General features: G+C 45.6%; 1 protein-coding gene across 7 annotated transcripts in view; it reads left to right on the top strand.

The window, feature by feature from the left end:
- The window catches only part of HDAC4 (histone deacetylase 4), a 208,364-nt gene that overhangs the window by 27,004 nt on the left and 162,003 nt on the right, over nucleotides 1–19,357 (top strand). For 4 of the 7 annotated variants that reach the window (XM_010713201.3, XM_010713203.3, XM_010713202.3 and 1 more), the window contains exon 1: nucleotides 15,443–15,738. The exons of 1 other annotated variant lie outside the window; for it this stretch is intronic. In XM_010713201.3, coding sequence (XP_010711503.1) covers nucleotides 15,672–15,738 — 67 coding nt within the window. In that variant the 5' untranslated portion in view covers nucleotides 15,443–15,671. Of the gene's footprint in view, nucleotides 1–15,441; nucleotides 15,739–16,872; nucleotides 16,953–19,357 lie in introns of those variants that run through there. 2 more of the 7 variants (XR_794053.3, XM_019616843.2) reach the window with 2 other exon arrangements.

The following is a 19,357-nucleotide window of genomic DNA, read 5'->3' on the forward strand; positions in this document are numbered from 1 at the left end:
TTGTCTCTGAGTGAGGTATTTTGCAGTCTTTCTGGAAGCTTCTTCCTTCTGCTGGGATCACTTACCAATGGCTCAAAGCCGCCCTGTTGGTAGGTTTGGCAGGAGACCAATGTATTTGTGCAGATTCTGGCACAAATGGCAGAGAAATATCAAGAATGTTCTTAAATTTTAATGTATTTATTTTTTTTTCCCCCTCATTCTCTGAATCTGTATCTAAATAAAAACAAAACCTGCTGGTGGAGGGAAATTCTTAGAAATGCCATTTCTGCATCAAAGCTGTAGATGTTATTTCACCAATCTGGAGAGACCGGCTGGTAGCAAGCAGTGTGCTATTGAACTTTCTGAGTAGTTGTTTCTGTCCTTTAAAATAACAAGCTGTTGATCCTGATGCATATGTCAGCGTGCTGCAGGCATGCATCAGCCTGGAAGGGCAGGCCTGTGTGAGCTCAGTTAGTGAATACTTGCAGCAATAGTCCGTGTCTGTTTGATGAGAAAGTTGTCCACTTAGAGTTCACTTTCCTTGAGAGAAAGGAGAGTGGCTTGTTCTCAGCCTGAAGCAGGGATTTGACAAGCCCTATATTTTTTTAGTAGGAAATCCTTCATCTTTTGCCAAGTTTTGTGGCAGATGCCTCCTCTTTCCCTTCTTCCTCCCCTCTTTAGCTGTAAGCTGACATTCACAAGGGTATTTATATGTTTTGGTCAAGTTTAATGCATAATCTGTGCAGAGAATGGTTTTCCTCTTTTTCCTGTTACACCTTGAGCTTTGAGAATGGAAGTGATATTTTTCAGTATCATTTTGTTCCTACACCTTAGATGCACCTCATGGCACTGGAGAAGCGGGGTGACCTCGTTGCAGCTTCCAGCGCTTAAAGGGAGCCTACAAAAAGGAGGGGAGTCAACTCTTTACAAGGGTTGATAATGGCAGGACAAAGGGAAATAGTTTTAAGTTGAGGGAGAGAAGATTTAGGTTGGATATCGGGGGAAGTTCTTTACTATGAGAGTGGTGAGGTGCTGGAACAGCTGCCCAGAGAGGTTGTGGGTGCCCCGTCCATCCCTGGAGATGTTCAAGGGCCCTGGGCAGCCTGGGCTGGTATGAAATGTGGAGGTTGGTGGCCCTGCATGCAGTAGGGGGGTTGGAGCTTAGTAATACTCGAAGTGCCTTCGAACCCAAGCCATTCTATGATTCTAAGCCACACAGTGACAATAGTACAGGATGAGTCTGTGGGTATTGGGGTGCTGGCATAGCAGCAGCTTGTCCTTACCTGTACTGATGTGCAGATGGTGTTTGCTTGCTTTACCCTTGTTATAGAGTCAGCTGGGTGTTGGTTGTGCTTGTGTGTAGTTCTCCTAGTGAGACTGAATTGGAGAATCTTGGCAGAAAGTGGCTGCTCAGGAGTGTACGATGCTGTTAGACAGCAACAAGGCTGTTTTGAGTTGGCTCAGGAATTGAGGGTTATGTGTATTCATGTGTGCATATATTTTTGTGTGTGTATCTATCTTAACTCTACTTTGGTTGCTAAATCTTTAACTTGCCAAGGAGAGAGTGAGTGTGTGTGTGTGTGTGTGTGTGTGTGTGTGTGTTCTTCCCAGACAGGGCAGCACAGCTGCCCAGGAGTGCTTGAGTCACCATCCCTGGGGGTGTTCCATAAGTGTGGAGAATGTGGGCAGTGGGCATGGTGGGGTGGGTTGGTGTTGGACTTGGGGATCTGACAGGTCTTTTTCAACTGGAATGATTGTATGATTCTCAATGAGTGCAGATCAGCTCCTGTTAGCTGGCATGCTTCGTGCTGTGATCTGTTTGCTTGTCTCTGGCCAGGCTCCTCCATTCTGGTCTGGTGAGGCCTGTTCCTGAGGGCTGTGTTTGGCTCTGGGCTGTGCTTGTCAGTGCGACAAGGAAGGCTTGGGAGCCTGATGCTTGTCCTGGCTCATCGAACATCTGCTCACCTTCCCTGTTTCAGGTGTCTGGCATGCCTGGAAGCGAGCTGAGCATTGGCATGGTGTTGAGAGCATGGTAAGCAAAGCTGGGCACTTCATAATGAAGAGAGCATAGACTTCCTAGGTGCTGAGTAAAGCTGTGTGTTCTTTCTAGGTCTGCTTTGCCTTTTTTATTGTTTTTTTCCCCTTAGAAACTGATCACGGAAGAGCTGGAGTTGAATGTGAGAGTTAGTCAGGTAGGGAGGTGGAGTGCTTGTTTCCCTCCCTGAAGAAGACTGCTTGCTCTAGGAGCTTTTACATCAACTTCGGTATAAGAAATGTGCTGGTTATCACGTCCTGAGTTTTCTCTCTGACTTCATTCATGCCTAAATTCCCGAGAGATGATGTCTCATGCATTGCTGCTCTTGAGTGGCTGCTGCAGGACCAGCCTGAGCTTTTAGCAGCATTTTAGTAGATTTTTGGTTTCGGCCAGCCAGATGTCATCTAGGCAAGTGTCAGTCTTGATAAGACAGGTTGGATAAGCAAGTTGAAACTGGATATGTTCACAGGGCAGCTGCTGCATACCAGCTGGTTAGCAAGGAGCTGGCTCTGTGTGTTGGTGCCAAAGCTAGAGTGGCTGTTTTCACTCACAGGCAGTCCCCATCCGCCTTGCTGCCCCATGAAGACTGCAGCACCCTTCAGCAGCCAGGAGCAGGTGAACCAGAGGAACATGGCCTTGAGTCCTGACTGCCTGAAGGCTGCAGATCTTTACTGAAAGTGCATGTTTGCATGCAGAAGGAAATTACACGTGTAGTAGGTGGAGATGCATGTGCATAGGTGGCTTTAGCAAGGAAAAGGGTAAGATGCAGTTGTGCTGAAAGATAACTCTTGCTGTGCTAGAAGCTTTTTTCCTCTTACAAGAAGCAAATGGAATGTGAGCCTGTTTCTTGTGAACACTACAGTCTTTCAAACATCTTAAAGTGGAAGTACTTCACACAAAAAAAGGCATGTGTAGTGTTTATAAACTGTTGTCTGCGAGGTTGTAACTGGCTTTTATTTTGAAGGAGGCATAATGCTCAGCATTTGCTTTTTCACTGTATTTTTCTATGTTACTCCACACATTTTCATCGTGTCTATTAGCTTGACTGCTTTTGTCACGCTTGTTAGTTGTTGTTAGCATCCTGGTCAGTTAATATGTTTTTTATATTGGTAAATTTTAAGTAATTTATCAGCTCAGATAGCCTGCCACTTCTGAGATATTAATTCTGCTGAGTAACTGGGTGGAAGATAGCTTTGTGTGCAGGGATGCTGCAAGGAAGAGCACCCATCCTGCCTGGGGTGTTTTTGCCACATGGAAGCCAGCAGCTTCCTGGACTTGCTCAGGAACAGCCCTGCTGCCAGCTGCTTCTCCTCCCTTAGTAAGAGAATGACTGACATGGTTCTTCTGTCTCACCCAGCTCACGGTTCCAATGTGTTCAGGGGTAGGAGAGCTGTGAGGCTGTAAAGCAGGCAGCCCTGCTAGTGAGAGCCTGCTGTGTGCATCAGTGCCGGTCTCCGTGTTTTGGTTTCAGCTTAATCCTTTTTTAGATGCTGAGAAAACAAACTGCCGTGCGGGTTTTTTTCCCCGATCTTGGACTCATCAAATGCCACTGCAGACCTCTTTCCAGGATAACAAACCCTGAAACATCTAATTATGGATCAGTCTCTCATTCCAAGCATCGCATGCTCAGAAGGCTTTCTGATACGCTGCACAGATTTTTCAAACTGCTGACCTTTGCAGAGTGCCCTTGGCTGTGCCAGCAGAGAGCACGCTGGCAGTTTGAAGATGTTTTGTCTGGCATTTGAGCAGAACTGAAAACTTACTGCTGGTGGGAACAGATGAGAGGGCAGAAAATGCAGTGTGTGCCGAGGCTGGCTTCGTGTGTCTGACAGTGAATGGTGGTGGCACTGTGTCCTTCTCTGCTAGGAGGTGATGTGAAGGGGGAAAGCTCTGGGCTGAGCACAGATTGGACAGCAGCCCCAAAGCAGCAGTGCTTGGTGGGCTGCAGGAGCCCTTTGCTAATTGCACTGCCCTATAGATGAGCACGTGGCTCTGTGCAGACTGCCACAACTCCCCCCAGGTAGAGCGATGGGAGGAAAACACCCACAGCTCCAGGAGACAATAGCTGAGCAGAGGGAGCTGGGGTGATGTGTGTGAAGGATGTGTGATTTGTGATGCTGGAGGCTTACAGGCAAAAATAGCATCATTTATAATAGTAAAAGCGAAGACTTGTGCGCTACGCCTTTGCATTCTGCCAGTCTGTAATGAATGGAGGAGTAGTTTGCTTACAGATGACAAGGAGGAATGAATAAGCACTTAAAATCTCAGCGCTGAAGAAACAGTGTTTTTGTTCTGGCCTCCGAGAGAGCCACAGCCATGCAGCCCCTTTCCTCACTTTAAATCAAAACACCATGAAGGAAACAGCCTTCATTTCGTGCATCCCTTGCTCTCCCTGTGGAGCTCTCTGCTCGCTTCTCAGCCTGCTGGGGCTCTTGGTACAGAGATGGCCATGTGCTGAGCTTTTGGGGAGAATTCCTTTGCTGACAGCTTTTCCCTTTCTCAGCTGAGGAGATGCTTAAGGAGGGGGATCTGCTGCTTTGAGCTCCTTCCCCTGCTGGAAGTCGGGATGGACTTCAGGTGCTGCACTGTGAGTTCGTGTGTGCAGTGGGGATTTCCTAGGAGGAGGAGTGCTGTGGTTTAATCCCCCTGCTTTGTGAATCTGGCTCTCCTTTGGCTATCAGATGGTTGCCCTCTTGCAGTGCGGTGACTTCCCTCTGAGTGTGGAGTGTGAATGTTGCACAGCAGCAAAGGCTGCATCTGTTCTGGACTTTGCAGTCAGAAATGGCAGAAATGGAGAAGCAGCTCTCCTTACTGACATGCTGTGGTGAGAACTGGTTTGGTTTTTTTTTTTTTTTTTTGGTAGTCCCAATAAAATGTTTTTACCCCAATTACGATGTTGCCTGACTAGTGAGCAGGCAGGCAGACCTTGGGCTACACAGCCAACCACCATAATTGCTTCTATCTGTAGTAAAGCTATTGCAGCTCAATTGTTTTAGGTATGCAGTGTAACCTTGACGTAGAATTTGCTTGTCTTGTTGTGAAATTAATACTCTTAATTACTTGGTGCTTAATGATGGACCTGTTAAGATGTGGCCAGAAGTGTTTCTTTCACCTGCAAAATATCCTTTTTCCTGCTACATTTCCCAGTGCCAGCAGCAGGTACGTGTTAGGGATAGGCTTCCTAACAACTGCAGTCTTACGGAATGATTTTGTATTTTCCTGCCATGACTGATACTTCCAGCATTTCTGGTGGCATCTGCACACCACATAATGTAAATACGTGCAGATTTGTGCAGGAATAAGATGAGCTTTTGAAAATCGGAAAAGATTAGGTTGATATCTGTGAATGCTTTTATTAGTTTCATATTTGGCTCTGACTTAAATGGTACAAACCTCCTGCTCTGAGAGGTCCCATCAGCAGGGAGCCCTGGCAGATGTTTCCCAGCCAAAATCATGATGTCTCAGCTGGAGTTGGCCTTCAATGAAGCTGCCAGTCCCATCATACAGCTTGTTGGTACGTGGGCTGACCATGTCTCTCATTCAGTGTCCTGCTTTTAGGACCTGGGAAGCAAAACAGGGAACCCAAGTGAAATACAGTGCAATTCTTGCCATGAGCTTTTGATGGCTCAAATGCTCTGCCTGCGAATTGAATGTATGCAAAAAATGCACCTTAAAAAAGGTGAAATGGTTGAATTATGTGTTCGGTGTGAAGGCTGGAGGCGATTTGCAGTTGGTGTCACTTGCTGCACATTGTGACTGTGGAGAACACATAGTGGATGTGGTTTTCTGTGAATGTGGGATTTGTGAATGAGTCAGGATTGCTCCGGAGAAAAGCATCCTGCAGGGGAGTGCAGGCTGCCAGTCCCTGTGGGTCAGCACAAGCTACGGAATGCTGCAGCCTGAAGGGTTTTAATTCCTGTATGTTGTGTTTGAGGGGAGAATTCATTATATCTTTGCTGTGAGGGTGGTGAGACACTGAACAGATTGCCCAGGGTGCCCTCTCCCTGGAGGGCAGGGTCAGGCTGTGAGCAACCTGGTCCAGAGAGAGGTGTCCCTGCCTATATATATATATATATATATATATATATATATATATATTCCTATAGCAGGGAGGTTGGAACTAGATGATCCTAAAGGTCCCTTCCAAACCAAACCATTCTATGCTTCTATAAGTGTGGGAATAAAATCACATTTGAGTGCATGATTTGGAAGTGTTAGAGGTGGTAGCATAGGTAACTGTAACTCTGTATTTCCATTATTGTGTCCTGTATCTGAAATGCAGATGTTTTGTTGCATCTTTCGGTGCTGGCAAAGGAAGAACATGCAGGCACGTTCTGGGAAGAAATCTCATCTCTTCTGATGCAGCACATTGCACGGTTTGTGTCATGAAATAAGGCTGAAACATCACTGGCATGTGAGAATCACCTGCATTCAGCTGAATCAGCTACAGCTGCTGCATGGCTGCCTGAATTGATGCAGAGGAAGGATGTGTTGACTCAGAAGAAGGTTTACCATGTGCCTAAGGTCAGCAAATACGTCTGATTTTGAAGATTACATATTTACTGTATGTCCTTAAGACCATGAATCACCATGACAGCAGAAATTACTTAGAAGCACCAGTTAGGGGAAAAAATACCCTGCATGTATTTATGTTGGTAGATGGCCATGTGCGCACGTAGTATATCTATCTATTTATCTCTAAAACTTTGCAGACCGAAAATAAGAGAAGGAGGTGATGCACATGGTGCAGAGATGCTTTTTTGGTAGATAATAGTAACATGATGGGGCAAAGTGGAATTCGTTTGCATCAGTAAACTTGTGAAACAGTTACGTAAGCAAATTACCTGGGTGTAAACTTGTGTGTTCCTTGCGGCTTATTCCTATAAACGTTTGTCTGCACAACTGTGAGGGCTGTTACATGCAGATTAACCTTTCTGAACGGAGTTGTGAAATAGGATCTTTTCTATATGGATTTAAACACCCATCCCTCCTCCCCAAATCAGGCTTACTTTTGCCTTTGGAAACTTCTCTTTGCCTTCGGTGCCTCTGCCTGCTTCACACACAGCTGTGTGTGTGTGTGTGCCGTTGCTGACATTTTTGTGAGCAAGAATGTAAACACCAAATTCACACAAGACTTGCGGAAGAACTCGGCGAATCTAGTGCATCATCTGTTTGTTATGTAATCTGATATAATGGCAGCAAAATAGAAACCAGATGTCAAGGCAGAGCAATTACGATTTTTCATCCGCCGGTATTACAGTAAATGCACTCGGTATGCCTTCCTCCCTGAACGTGGAGTTTTATTTGTTGGGGGACTGGGAAAGTGCTGCAGGGGACTTGAGAGCTCTCTGTGTGATTCTTGCTTAAAGACTTTGTTATTCTGCACTGATGTTCTTTCATGTAATTAAGGTCTGCGTGCTGCTCCAGCTCTGCTGGCTGGGGTATTTCTGACTCAAAACAAGCTGGGTAGAACTGCGCATTCCAAGGACACCACCTCTGTGTCCAGCTGTGTAGGTTGTATGGTCAAGTTGCAGGCTTACTCTAAATTTAGCATTCAAAACGAAGCTGCTTTATTTATCATGGCTGATTAAGCTTTGTAAGAAAATCCTGCCCAAACAGGTTTGGTGCTGACCTTGCCATGGATTCTTGAGCTGAGGAGACAGCCAGGAGGAGAGCAGATGGAAGCTGCGGTCAGCACGCTGTCTCAAATTCACTGTGAGACCAGGGGGAGAAAAGGGAAAATAGATCATCACTGATCCTTGCTTTTGGGGAAATGGATTCTTTCTCCAATGGTCTATCCAGGAGGTTTATCTCTGGTATTTTGCATTAAATAAGGTGATCCCTTGGCACCTATCTTCATATGCACCTTCACAAGTTGAGGCATATGTAAGATCTCAGAGTGTGAGCTGAATTGGATTCATCTGTTTTCCCCTCCTGTTTTTTTAACCTCCCTGTTGCTGTTATTGCTGAAGATTTTTTTCTCTTCCCTTCTCTCTTGCTCTGCCTGGTTAAGCTCGGGGGACAGCAGCCCTGCTCTGCTGCTAGAGTTGGTGAATGGGGAGGTTGGAGGTGGAGGCTGGAAGTGCAGATCTCGTGTGTGCATTGGGCATTCTGTCTGCTTCCTGCAGGCTGGGATTGACGCTGCTGATTTACGGTTCCTCTCAGTGCTCTGTTCCACTGACAGCTGTGGAGTTTGTTATAGATGAAGCTTTCATGTCCCTGCGAGTAAAATATCTTTTTATTTTGCATTGACAGCTTTTTACTGGGCGGCTGCTGCTTAGCGTACCTTCAATGCAAGCAGGCCTTTATTTTCTGTCTCTCTGTAATTAATAATAAGTCAGAAATCTTTCATGAAGCTTCTATCTTCATTTATCTGTGTTCCACAGATAACTTTAAGAGACTCTTAAATCAGTTGCTTGTTCCAGCCGAGGGAAGTGCTGGCAGTGAATTAAAGATTCTTGTTTCTTTTAAACAGCAAGTTTCTTCTTTTTAAACGCAGCAAAGCAGAAGGATATGAGATCAATGTGAACTCTTACTGCCAGTCTCTGCAAATAGCATCCAATCCTCCCCACTTCGCTCAAGGACGAGATGGAAAGTGGACAAGAGCACCTGGAAAGGAGTCCATTACGTATGATTACTGCTGAAATCTCTGCTAATACCAAGTAACGACTTCTGCCCATTCCTGTAATGAGCTGCCCTTAGGAACAAAAGAATGGAGTCTCCCCAATTCTGCAAAACCAGATGCAAGATGGGTTTTCTTCCTTTTCTGAGCAGAAGGCTGGCACTCTGCATGTTGCTGGATGGTGGCAAATGATCTTTGGCAGGTGAGACTGGTACCATGTGAAGCAGCAATCAGTGAGCCTTGGTGATGAATGCTGTGCTTGGCTTGCTAAGGAGTGAGTGAGCTTCACTTCAGTCCCAGTACTGCACAGAAATGCATACTGGAGCTTCATCTTGCTGAACCTGTACAGAGTGTGTCATCTACAGAACACGCTGAGCTTCAGGAAGGGGCGCTGTGTGGGATGCAGATAGGAAAAAAATATTTCCTCCTGTAATTTGAATCTGATCTGATTATTTAGATTCAACCTTACGATATTAATTTGCAGTCTTTTCTCTCCACTTCTTCAGCCACTGGCTTCCTGTTGTCTCCAGCATCCTGGCAGATGGATGGAGGAGGGGCCATTCCAAGCGCTGCCTCTGGGCACTGTGTGCTGGGCAGGATGCTGCTCCTCTGCTGAGCCTGCTGCCACGGGCATGAGACTGGACATCTCTCCTGCCTCATCTGTGCCAATGCTTTTTCTTGCTCTGCACTGCCTCTCATGTTACTGAAATCAGGCACTGCACGAGCGACCTTAAAACCATAGAAACGTGTCGTGACCGCGCTGGCCTGAGAGAAATGACCTTTTTTCTTTCCAACATAAGTTAGTGGGGATTTACAAGGAGGAGCAATTTCAAAGGAAAACAAGTCAATCCAGTGGCTGCTGGGCTTGATTTCTGTGCTCTGGCTCTGTTATGTTGGTTGTGACCACACTCTGTGACCTTCGTTCTCAGCCAAGCGAACCTGATTGTCCCCAGAAAGCACTCTGCTCCAAAATACGAGCAGTAGGTGGTCACGTGCAGCCAGGAGCTCGTACTATAAAAGCAGCACTTCTGTGCAAAGCGACCTTCAGAATGGCTGCGAACGTTCGCCGTGTTATTTTTAACCTGTTTGGGTAAATTTCCAATACAAATGCGAGTGCCAATCTGATGTGTAACGCTTTCCCAAATCCTTATCTTCTGCTTTCTAGTGCAGTGACACATCAGATGGAACAGCTAGTTTCATAGCTGGGTACAGCTCCACTTTTATGTCTGCAGAACCAGAGGGAATTAAAGACTTCAGCCCTGTTACATCATTACGTGGAATTTTTTTTAAGAGGTTTTCTAAAGACTTGATTTAATGACTTTTTTTGTTTAGTTTGCTTTAAAGAAAAACCACTTCAGGGTTTAAAAATACACGAATGTACTTTGATTAGGTTGTTCTGGCACTGACGTCAGCGTGTGACATTTATCTGTGTACGGATTTGTCGTGCTGTTGACTAAGGCTGTATTTACACAAGTGGGAATATTTTTGTCTGTTGCGAGGACAGTGGGGAACATCTCGGCTCAAACGGTGGCCTTGCCCTTAGTGTTCATGAAGCTTGGCTCTCTCTCTCATACTGCTTGATTCTTATATTGGGATAGCGGGGTGATTTTTTCATGTGTTGATGCTGTCACAAGGATGCTGGGCACCAGCTGGGAAGAGAAGCAGGCAGGTAGAGTGCTGCTGAGCTTGCAGGCTTGGAGAGGTGTAAAGTGAGGCATGAGCCTGCACTGGCCATAAATACATGCCTTCATAAATAAATGTGTAGTGGATATGCTACAAACAGCTGAAAATAGGTGAGATGTACATAAAAGCTGGGAGCGGTGTCAGATGAGTGTGGTTTTGAGCGTAGTGTCAAAATGTATTTGTCAAGCATTTACCTGTTCAGATTGTATTTAGAGTAGCTGCTGTCATTTGCTCTGATTTCTAGTTTGAATTATTGGAAAGCTCTTCATATGGCAAATATCACTTGGGTATTCAACTACTGGAGCATCTCAGAGTCTCCTCCATCTTCTCAGAGTAATGCTTATGGTTCCCTCAGCCCCAACTCCCACTGCTGTGACAGCAGCAGAGATAGCTAAGCAGTTTTCTGTAAGCACTCCTTGTAAAATCAGATTGCTGGAGCATGAGGTTTCCCTAAAGCTGGTTCTGGATGGTATGTATGTTTCAAGAAACTGAAATTAAAGGGCAGAAAGTAGTTGCTCCTCCACCTTTCTGTGCAAATCCCAGTCAGAGCTGGGTACAGTTCTCAGGCTTTTGGCTGTAAGCTGCAGTGGCATGGAGCAGCATTGAGAGCAGGAATTACACCTTTCTGGAATAAGGTGCTGCAGCTGCTGAGGATGGTACCACTGGGATGGCATTGCTATGGAAAAAAAGCCCCATCTGTTTTTCAGTCATTCAGAAAGCAAAGGGCTGCTGCTGTTGGTCGATGTAGCGGTTCAGATGGAATAAATGGTCTGTGAATACTGCAGCAGTATGGGGCCAGGTGTGCGTGCACTTAAGACTAAATGGATGGTACTGTCTGAATGCATCATTCAGCCTGCATTTCCATGCTTGGTTCTTCCATTCTTACTACTTTGTGATTAGAAAGGCAGCTTGTTGGTACTCAGATCCCTTTGGAAATAGTTTTGACCAAAGGATGAGGAGAGGAGAAGGAAGTTGGTAGACTCGAGATGTGAGCAGGTGCAGATGATCCTTTGGATGGTGCTTTCTCACACAGTGAATTTACTTTCTGAGGAGCTTAGAAGAATCTCACTGATGAGCTCAGTACATGATCCTTCTAGCAAAGCAGGCTGTCTTCTTTTTGTTCTTGAAAGATGTGAGAATTCAAATTGTTTGCCATTGGAAGCAAGAGGAATTCAGCTCAGTTTCTGCCTTGATTTTTTTACTTACTAGTTTTTTTCTGCATGCACTCATGCAAACAGAAGTAGCTCATGGAGAAGAGATATCGAGGCTACTGTGAGAATGATGCTGCTTCATAAAATTGTCTTGACGGTCTTTAAATGCTGAAATGCTTCACCTGGTCAACTCTACAGCTGCAAGACATCATCCTATGGTCTCTAGAAAAGATGCTTTAAAATCATAAGGCTAGAAGAAAGAAGCCACGCCACGGTGTTGAGCTGAAAATGCAGTACTGCTGGTAGGCTTCTGCCTTGCAAAGATGTTTTATGATCTCTTAATCATGTGGAACATAGCACAGCTGAAGTACCAGTGCAAGTTAAGCAAAGTGCTGGATGTGTTCACGTCCAGGTGGAGGCTGAAATCTACTGGGATTGTGTTGAGGAGTAAGCTCCTGGGAATGAGGGCTTCTGAGAGGGTCCTTAAACAACCTGTTTGGGTCTAAACAGCAGAAAAACTCTCACACTGAAATGCCCAACAATAAAATTATGTTTTCAGGCAAATTGCAAGTAACTGGATCAAACAAGTTGAAGAAAGTTCACCTTGCGACTTGAGTATTTTTCACCTTCAATACTGGTCTTTTACTTAGGTCAGCATCTCTGGGAAAGTTTCAGCTTCTGCTAGAAGTGTTAAAGCTTCTGCTATTACAATACCTGATGAAACAAACAGCTGGTGCCAGAGGAATGAATTCCAGGGACTAAAAGAGTCTGTTCTCATGTTCAGTTTACCCCATTACCACACACTTAACCCAAAACTTTTAGCTAGAGAGCCATTACATTTTGTAAGCATGGCTTCAGCTGCTTTGCAGAGCTGCTGACACATTCCTCTCTCAGAGCTGGGCCAGTTCTCCAGGGACGCAGCTTTGTCTGATGCACCCAGCAGAGGATGAGGGCTTTGCAGGCCTAAATACTGGGATTTTCATCTGGAGATGGGAGAAACTTTAACTATATGCATAATGAAAAGGAGTTGGCATTATTTGGGCTTGTGTATGTGTCCTTTGCTTATGGATTTGAGCTGTACTGTGGCAACAGGTACCAGTGGTAGTGAGTCTCAGAGTTGCTTGATGATTATAAAGGTGCACTTGGCATCTTTGTATTGACTTTTTATTTGTCACTGACATCAAAATAATAATGAAGGAAACCTGAGTAAAATGTCAGTTTTCTCCACTTCTGACCCTTTGTATATCTCTGAATTTTTTGTAATAGTGATTCAGGAATCTCCCCTCAACTGTAGGCTTGCTGCTATGGCTATGCGTTTTGCATTTGCTGATCTGAAGCATGGCACAGAGTCCAGCAGATCATTTCACATCAGCCCAAAGGCAGCTGCTGTTTTCTGAAGTTTTGTGATCCTTCCCTGGAAAAAAAGAGCTCGGAAGAGCTCTCTGACCTGTGTTGGCTGAGAAGAGGTGTTGCCTTCATTCCTTCTTTCCCTTCTCCCCAAAAATCTAGATTTCCACTGTCTTGCCTGAATCTCAACGAAGGTCGTAAGGTAGTCCATGGGATGTTGGTTTGGGGGTTCTATGCAGACTTACAGTGGGGAAGCTGAAGATGCTGGAACCATGAGTGCTGGCTGGCTTTTCGGGATCCATGGTACCCATACCCTCCATCTTTCAGCTGGGGACTGTTTTACCTTGTGGGACATTCTCTGATTTGTGTTGAAAGAGTGCATTGGAGAGAGGTGGGTGGCAATGCCAAAGGAAGGGACTAGCTGTTTTAGAAGACAACGTGACTAGATCTCTGACCGGTGCTGTTTTTAGCTTTTCTGCCATCTTGCATCTAATGTTTCTTTTCTTGAAGATGTAATGCATTGCCATATGCACAGTCCTTGCATTTATACACATCTTACTCTGAGCATTCATGGAGTGCAGATGTTCATAAAACAGACATTCATGTCTTGAGAACTCCGCTCGCCTGTGGTGAATGGGAAGCCTTCCCAGGTAAGCTGGAGAACCGCTGTAGTCGGTTCCTGAATAAATGAACCTTTCAGCACGTTGGGAAGGGAGTGGAGGGGGCACCTCCTCACTGGTGGATGCAAAGAGTACCTTCCAACGCCAGAGCAAGCTGTCTTCCCTGCTGCTGAGCTCCGTGAGCAATGGGAGCTCCATGGAGCGTGTACTTGGAGGAGGAATAGAACAATCTGTGTGTACTGAAGCAGCATCATTGGCTAATGGGGCTTTCATGAAAAATAGAAACTCTGCTGCTGTTAAATATCTGCACGTACATATATGCATCTTCCAAGGGGAAGCGGATACCTTGTGTCTGTGTGCTCTTTGCCCTTGGTGGTGTATGCAGGGATGGCACTGGTTCAACAGAATGGCTCCATTTCGCAAATATTTTGTTTATTATAAGCTAGGGCAACAGGCTGACTTGAACTTGCTCCTTTAAGTGCAAAGGGGAATAAAAGTACCTGCTGGCCATGTGTTGTGCAGATGTGGGCTGTGATGGGACAAGTGGCTCTGAGGCTGCAGGAAAGTGTTTGTAATGTCTTTGGTGTATGGCTCTTTTCATGCAAAGAGGAAGAAGAATAATTGATGTTCAGATAATGCTCTTTAAGTACAAGTTCTTCTTCAAGAACAGGTTGCCCAAGGAGGCTGTGGATGCCCCATCCCTGGAGGCATTCAAGGCCAGGCTGGATGTGGCTCTGGGCAGCCTGGTCTGCTGGTTGGGTGACCCTGCATGTAGCAGGGGGGTTGGAACTGAATGATCATTGTGGTCCTTTGCAACCCAGGCAATTCTGTGATTCTGAGCAGGCGTGCTGGTTTAATGCTGGCTGGTTACTTGAGATCCTCTGGGTCTTAAAGCAAACGTTCTGATGAGAAACATATAGACCTGAGAGGAAGGTCTGAACTATGCAAAGGGTGGCATAGGACAGGCAGCTGTGTGTGTGCTTAGTACTGAATGAATACTCCTGGTTAAAGACTGGAAATCCTGATCTGGAAAGTAGAGAAACAGACTGCTGGAAGCAGAGCTGAACGTTGCTGTCCAGAAGTTGTGTTTGTTATGATCCCCACTGCTCTGTGATGGATGCTTGCCTTCCTGTAAAGCGGAGTGGAGTTGTCCTGGTGGTGGAATGGAGCAGAACCTGAGGGGGGGAGCAGGCAGAAGGTATTCCTGAGTGCATTGTCCAGCTCGGCTTCGGTTACAACAGAGCCATAGAGCATATTGCTCAACAGGCTGCTCTTTAGGTAAGCATCGATTTTGCAATGCACAACTAGCAAAATTAAGCTCGGTAAATCACTGATGGGAAAACAAAGATTTTCTTTCTTTCTTTTTTCCCAATGGCTTCTATCTGTGGATGAAAGCGAGTTTCGGAGCCCTGAGCACTGAATATATGCTAACCACGTTCTGTTCTTTAAGCTATAATCAAATTTTAAAATGGAGGAATGAGACATCTGCATGCAGGGGACTCTCCTTGCACCATAAAGTTAAAATGCAGCCATTGGGTCCTTCTCTGATGGAGCTCTGATAGCCTGATTGACTCAAAAGACACAAGGTGTGCACTGGCTAATGCCAGATAGAAAAAGGCACTCAAACGTGCTTAACAGCTCACTTGTTGCATCTCTGCCTGTTTAGAGCAGGTTTCTAACCCTTGTTTGCTGTGATACCATCACTGGGGAGCAGCAGCAGCTGAGGCCTGTGTGTGCCAGAGGAGATGCCCCCAGACTGAGCAGCAGGAGCTCTTTCTTGGAGGGCAGCTGCAGTGGAAAGCTCAGTGTTGAACCTGGTGAGATAGATAGGCACAGAAAGGTTTTGCTTCTCTCTAAGGGAGTGGAGAAGAAAGCACATCTCTCAGCATTTCTTCTCACTGGAGGACTGCTGTCAGCCATAGGTGTTCCAGCAGCGAAGCCCTCGGCACACTGAGCTGTTTGTCACGTACCTTTGACCACCTCACCCACTGATCTCTGCCCGTGCACGGCTATTCCTGGAGCTCCCAGCCATCACCAGCACACTCTCTCTCCAGCAGCAGTTCCTCTTCTCACTGCCAATGGGAATTTTTTTGCTGTCTTAAACAAACGAACCGCTTCTTCTGACGTTTGGGGTTCCTTCTGTACAAGGCTGTTGAGGCAGAGTGGTTGGCAGCCCTGCAGAGCGGGATGATCCAGCCCTACAGCACTGAGAAGAGAGAGGTCTGCAGCTTTGTATGCACTGTGCTGTGCCTGCTTCCAGAGCATGTTGTAGCTGTGTCCTCTATGCAGTGATGCAGAAAGGTAAGGGTACATGCAGAAAATAACACTCCGTTGACACACAGGTAATGGCTTTAAGAGAAGTAGGACTGCCGTTTCGGAAAGTGGAATCCAGATAGAAGTTTGCTATAAAAATTCCAGAAGATCATTGCAGTTATTTTCAAACTGGGATTTCCAGCAACTCAAAGTGGGAAAACTGGCTTTGTGCTCTGCTGCAGGAGAACAGTGTGGGAAGAGATTACTGCTCTCCTGTTCCTGGATGCAGCTGCCTGTGACAGCCTCACAGCTGTATTTCTGCACATCTTCACAAAGCTCACCTAGAGTTCCAAGCCACAGACCTTGCAGCTGCTAACAGCTCTGCTGCCTGATGGCAGCTGCTGTATTGACAAGCACGTTTCTATCAGGGGAGATGCTGGGGGAGTGGAAATGAGCAAGAAACAACTGTTTATGTAATCCATGCTCTATAGATCAGTGATGGCGAAAACAAATCATTTACATGTCTGGTGCTGCTGCACCTTGGGCTGTGCGTGGCTGCGAACAGCAGCATTGCAGGGAAAGCAACCAAAGTGCCCACCTCTGTGCTCTGCAAGTGTGGGCATGGACTGGGAGCTGATCCTTGAAGGAAGAGTAGTTCCCACAGTGGCACAGGTCTTGTTGCTCGCATTCACTTCTTAAATAACACCTCCTTCTCTTTCCTTCTCCTAATTGCCAAATAGATCATTTTTATTTCTCTAATACCTATCAGCCAGAGCTCCCAGGGGATTCCTGTAGCTGCTGGTTCCTCATGCATCTAGAAAACTCTTACCATTCTGCGTTACTCAGAGCTGGTATGACTGAAGCTGCACGTGTCAAAAGCATGCTTGAGGTCAAATCCAGAGTCGTATATAGACATGGCAGTCACTTAACGAGCTTATATCAGATGAATTTGTTGACAGAAATGCAAAAAATAAATTAGTACAAGGAGTTCCAGCTGCAAGGAGCAAAGAGGAATTGAGGTATTGCAGCCTTGAGCCGCGGCATTGATGGCCATCCCTGATTTCTTATTGCTTCATCCTATTTTTCTGCATAGCCTGGTAACTCATTACACAGACAGCAGTGCTTTCTTTTTCCTCGGTCACATTGTGAGCTTTTACAGCCAGATGAAGATACTGGCAGCTGTGTCAAGGCCTCTGCGGGCGCTCATTTCCAGTAAAGGGGAATGCTTTATTTCCCGTAATTGGGATTTGGGGAGCTCTGAGGTGAGTATTTCCATTGGATTGGGAAGTCCAGGGAGGTCTGTGCTGCAGGTTCATCTGCCTGCATTCCCAGTAGGAGTCTGGGGATTTAGGGAAAAGAAGTTTCCTTGCTGTGGCTGTTATTTATTATTTCTCCCATCTAAAGTCGAGCTTCTCTAACATCAGAGAAAAGAGATCGAACAATCTGTTGCAGGTTTTGATTTCTTTTTTCAAAATCCTTGAAGGCACTCCAACACAAATTGTGCTTTACATTTCTGAAACAACATGCTTTGGATTTGGTTGTTTGTAGCTATTGATGGAAAGCTCTTCCTGAGGTATAAGCACGGATCTTTGTCGCTGTGTCTCTTCCATCCATCACCTTATCTGCTGTTCTCACTGTGGCTCTGAATGCCCCTCGTTCTGCTCATTGTGTTCTTGCCAATTCCTAGCGTTAATATAGGAAAGTCAAGGAGTGAACACCCTAAAAAAAGACCTGCCCTCTAAATGTACCTCTCACTGTTATGTAGCACTCCGTGTAGCGACTTTGGGTTGCAAATGTCTCCATTATTCATGGGCAGTGAAGCTCTAAGAGCTACCCAGGTCGTTCCAAACAAGCGTCAATAAAACCTCCAACCACACTATTCTCCATGTGCTGTAGTTTGCTGTCTTTTTATTTTATTTAACAGTTGAGATTGGAAAAAGGGGGAGGTCCTTAGAGAGGAAGGTAGATTATTACTGTACAATATTTAAAAACAGGAAAAGCTCTGCTAGAAATGAAACCTTTTTGAAATAAACAGGGCAGCTCTTTTTCCCACTTGTCAACTTGTTACCACAATCTGTTTACTGATTGCGAGCTGTTTTGGGTTGTGAATGGTGGTTTTGGAGTCTGCTGGAGCGTGCACAGAAGTGCTCTCCTGATAGGAGTGCTGGGATGCTGGTCCTGCCTGGAAGGCTGTGCTGGGAGGACTGGAAGGCATGATGTTCTTCAACCGTGTTACACAGTTCTGCTATGAGCCTTCAAGAACAGCTCAAATTCAGGAGGAATAATCTTAGACTGCATCGTGTCATTTCTGTATCAGTTAGCAGCTGCTCTGCTATGGTCCTGGGTGTCCTTAATAGACTCTGGCTCCTCAGAGGGAGCCCAGAGTACCACCGAGCCTCTGAAAAGTCTTTAAAAAGAGCCACTGGACAAAGGGGAAAACAAATGGTGTGACAGTAACCACTTTGATTTGGAATGCCATTGGGGGTGATACTGTGTGTAAGTTGTGTTTCAGACTGGGGATGCCCAACAGTATTGCTTTCAATGTGTTCTTGCTGTTATCCTAAGCTATAAGTAATAATTTTTGTGATAAAACAATACATCCTTTCTCCTATGGCAGTTATTTTCCACAGTAGTTAATCCTGATTGTGAAAAATTCATGGTGAGGGATGTTCGAAGCATGAAACTTCCAATGTGCAATATTAGGGAGAAGTGACTTACAAGGAGGTGATGGAATTGCTTTGAAATTGTATTTTTTATGTCTCCTTTTACAAGATGTCAGTGGATGCTTACACGTGCTTCGCAGCAGGGAAAAATGCTTTGTTTTTAATTTTTGCCCCACTAATAAACTTTTGTCATGGATGTCAACGAAGAAGAAAGAACATTTCTAGAGCTGACTGTAGGTCGTCATTAAAGCCAGTTTGCTGCACTAAGCCAAAAACAACACAAGCTTCAGTTTCTGGACTTCCTAAATATATTAGTCACACTGATGTTTTCTTAAGCCCTGGCCCCAGGAGCTATAGAAACGTCCTGCGGGGACCATATTGGAAAGCACTGATGTGTTCTTGTCTGTCATCTTGTCCTGCCTCATGTGGTGTGCTGCTGCTGCCCTCTCCTCTATTTGAAGAGAACACGCTTTGGCTTCCAGCTGCTGACACTCACAGACAGCTGCTGGTAGCATCCTGCTGAAAATCCCTTCCTCTCTTCCTTGGCCAGCGCAACAAGAGGCAATCTGTTGTTTGGAGAGCACAGCTGAAGGTGCAGCCTGCCAGGTTCTTGGGCAGCAGCGTAACAGGACACAAGTCCTGTCATGGCTGCACGGGTACTCAGTGATCTGCTTGTAGCAAATGGGAACTCAGTGCTACTTTAAAAACAAACTAAAAGAAACAACCATAAAATCTTGCAATCAATCAGATTACGTACTAAAAAGCAGAGAAAGGGGACCTATGCTCGTGTGAGCATAGGTGGGAAGCCGTAACTTTAAAGCTACCAGTTCTGAGGCTGTGGGAACTCTGGTGAAGTGGTTGCTCCAGTGCTCTTCTTCCACAGTACTTTACCTGCAGCCGTACTTACTGATGGGGTCCCTGGAAATGCATGAGCTGCCAGAAGGTTTTTAGGCACCACTTGTTCTAGCAGCTTGTAATACCTCGAGCCTCGAGGTTGTTCACCT

This window comes from Meleagris gallopavo, chromosome 7, assembly GCF_000146605.3.
Source record: "Meleagris gallopavo isolate NT-WF06-2002-E0010 breed Aviagen turkey brand Nicholas breeding stock chromosome 7, Turkey_5.1, whole genome shotgun sequence".
In the NCBI taxonomy this organism is placed as follows: domain Eukaryota; kingdom Metazoa; phylum Chordata; class Aves; order Galliformes; family Phasianidae; genus Meleagris; species Meleagris gallopavo.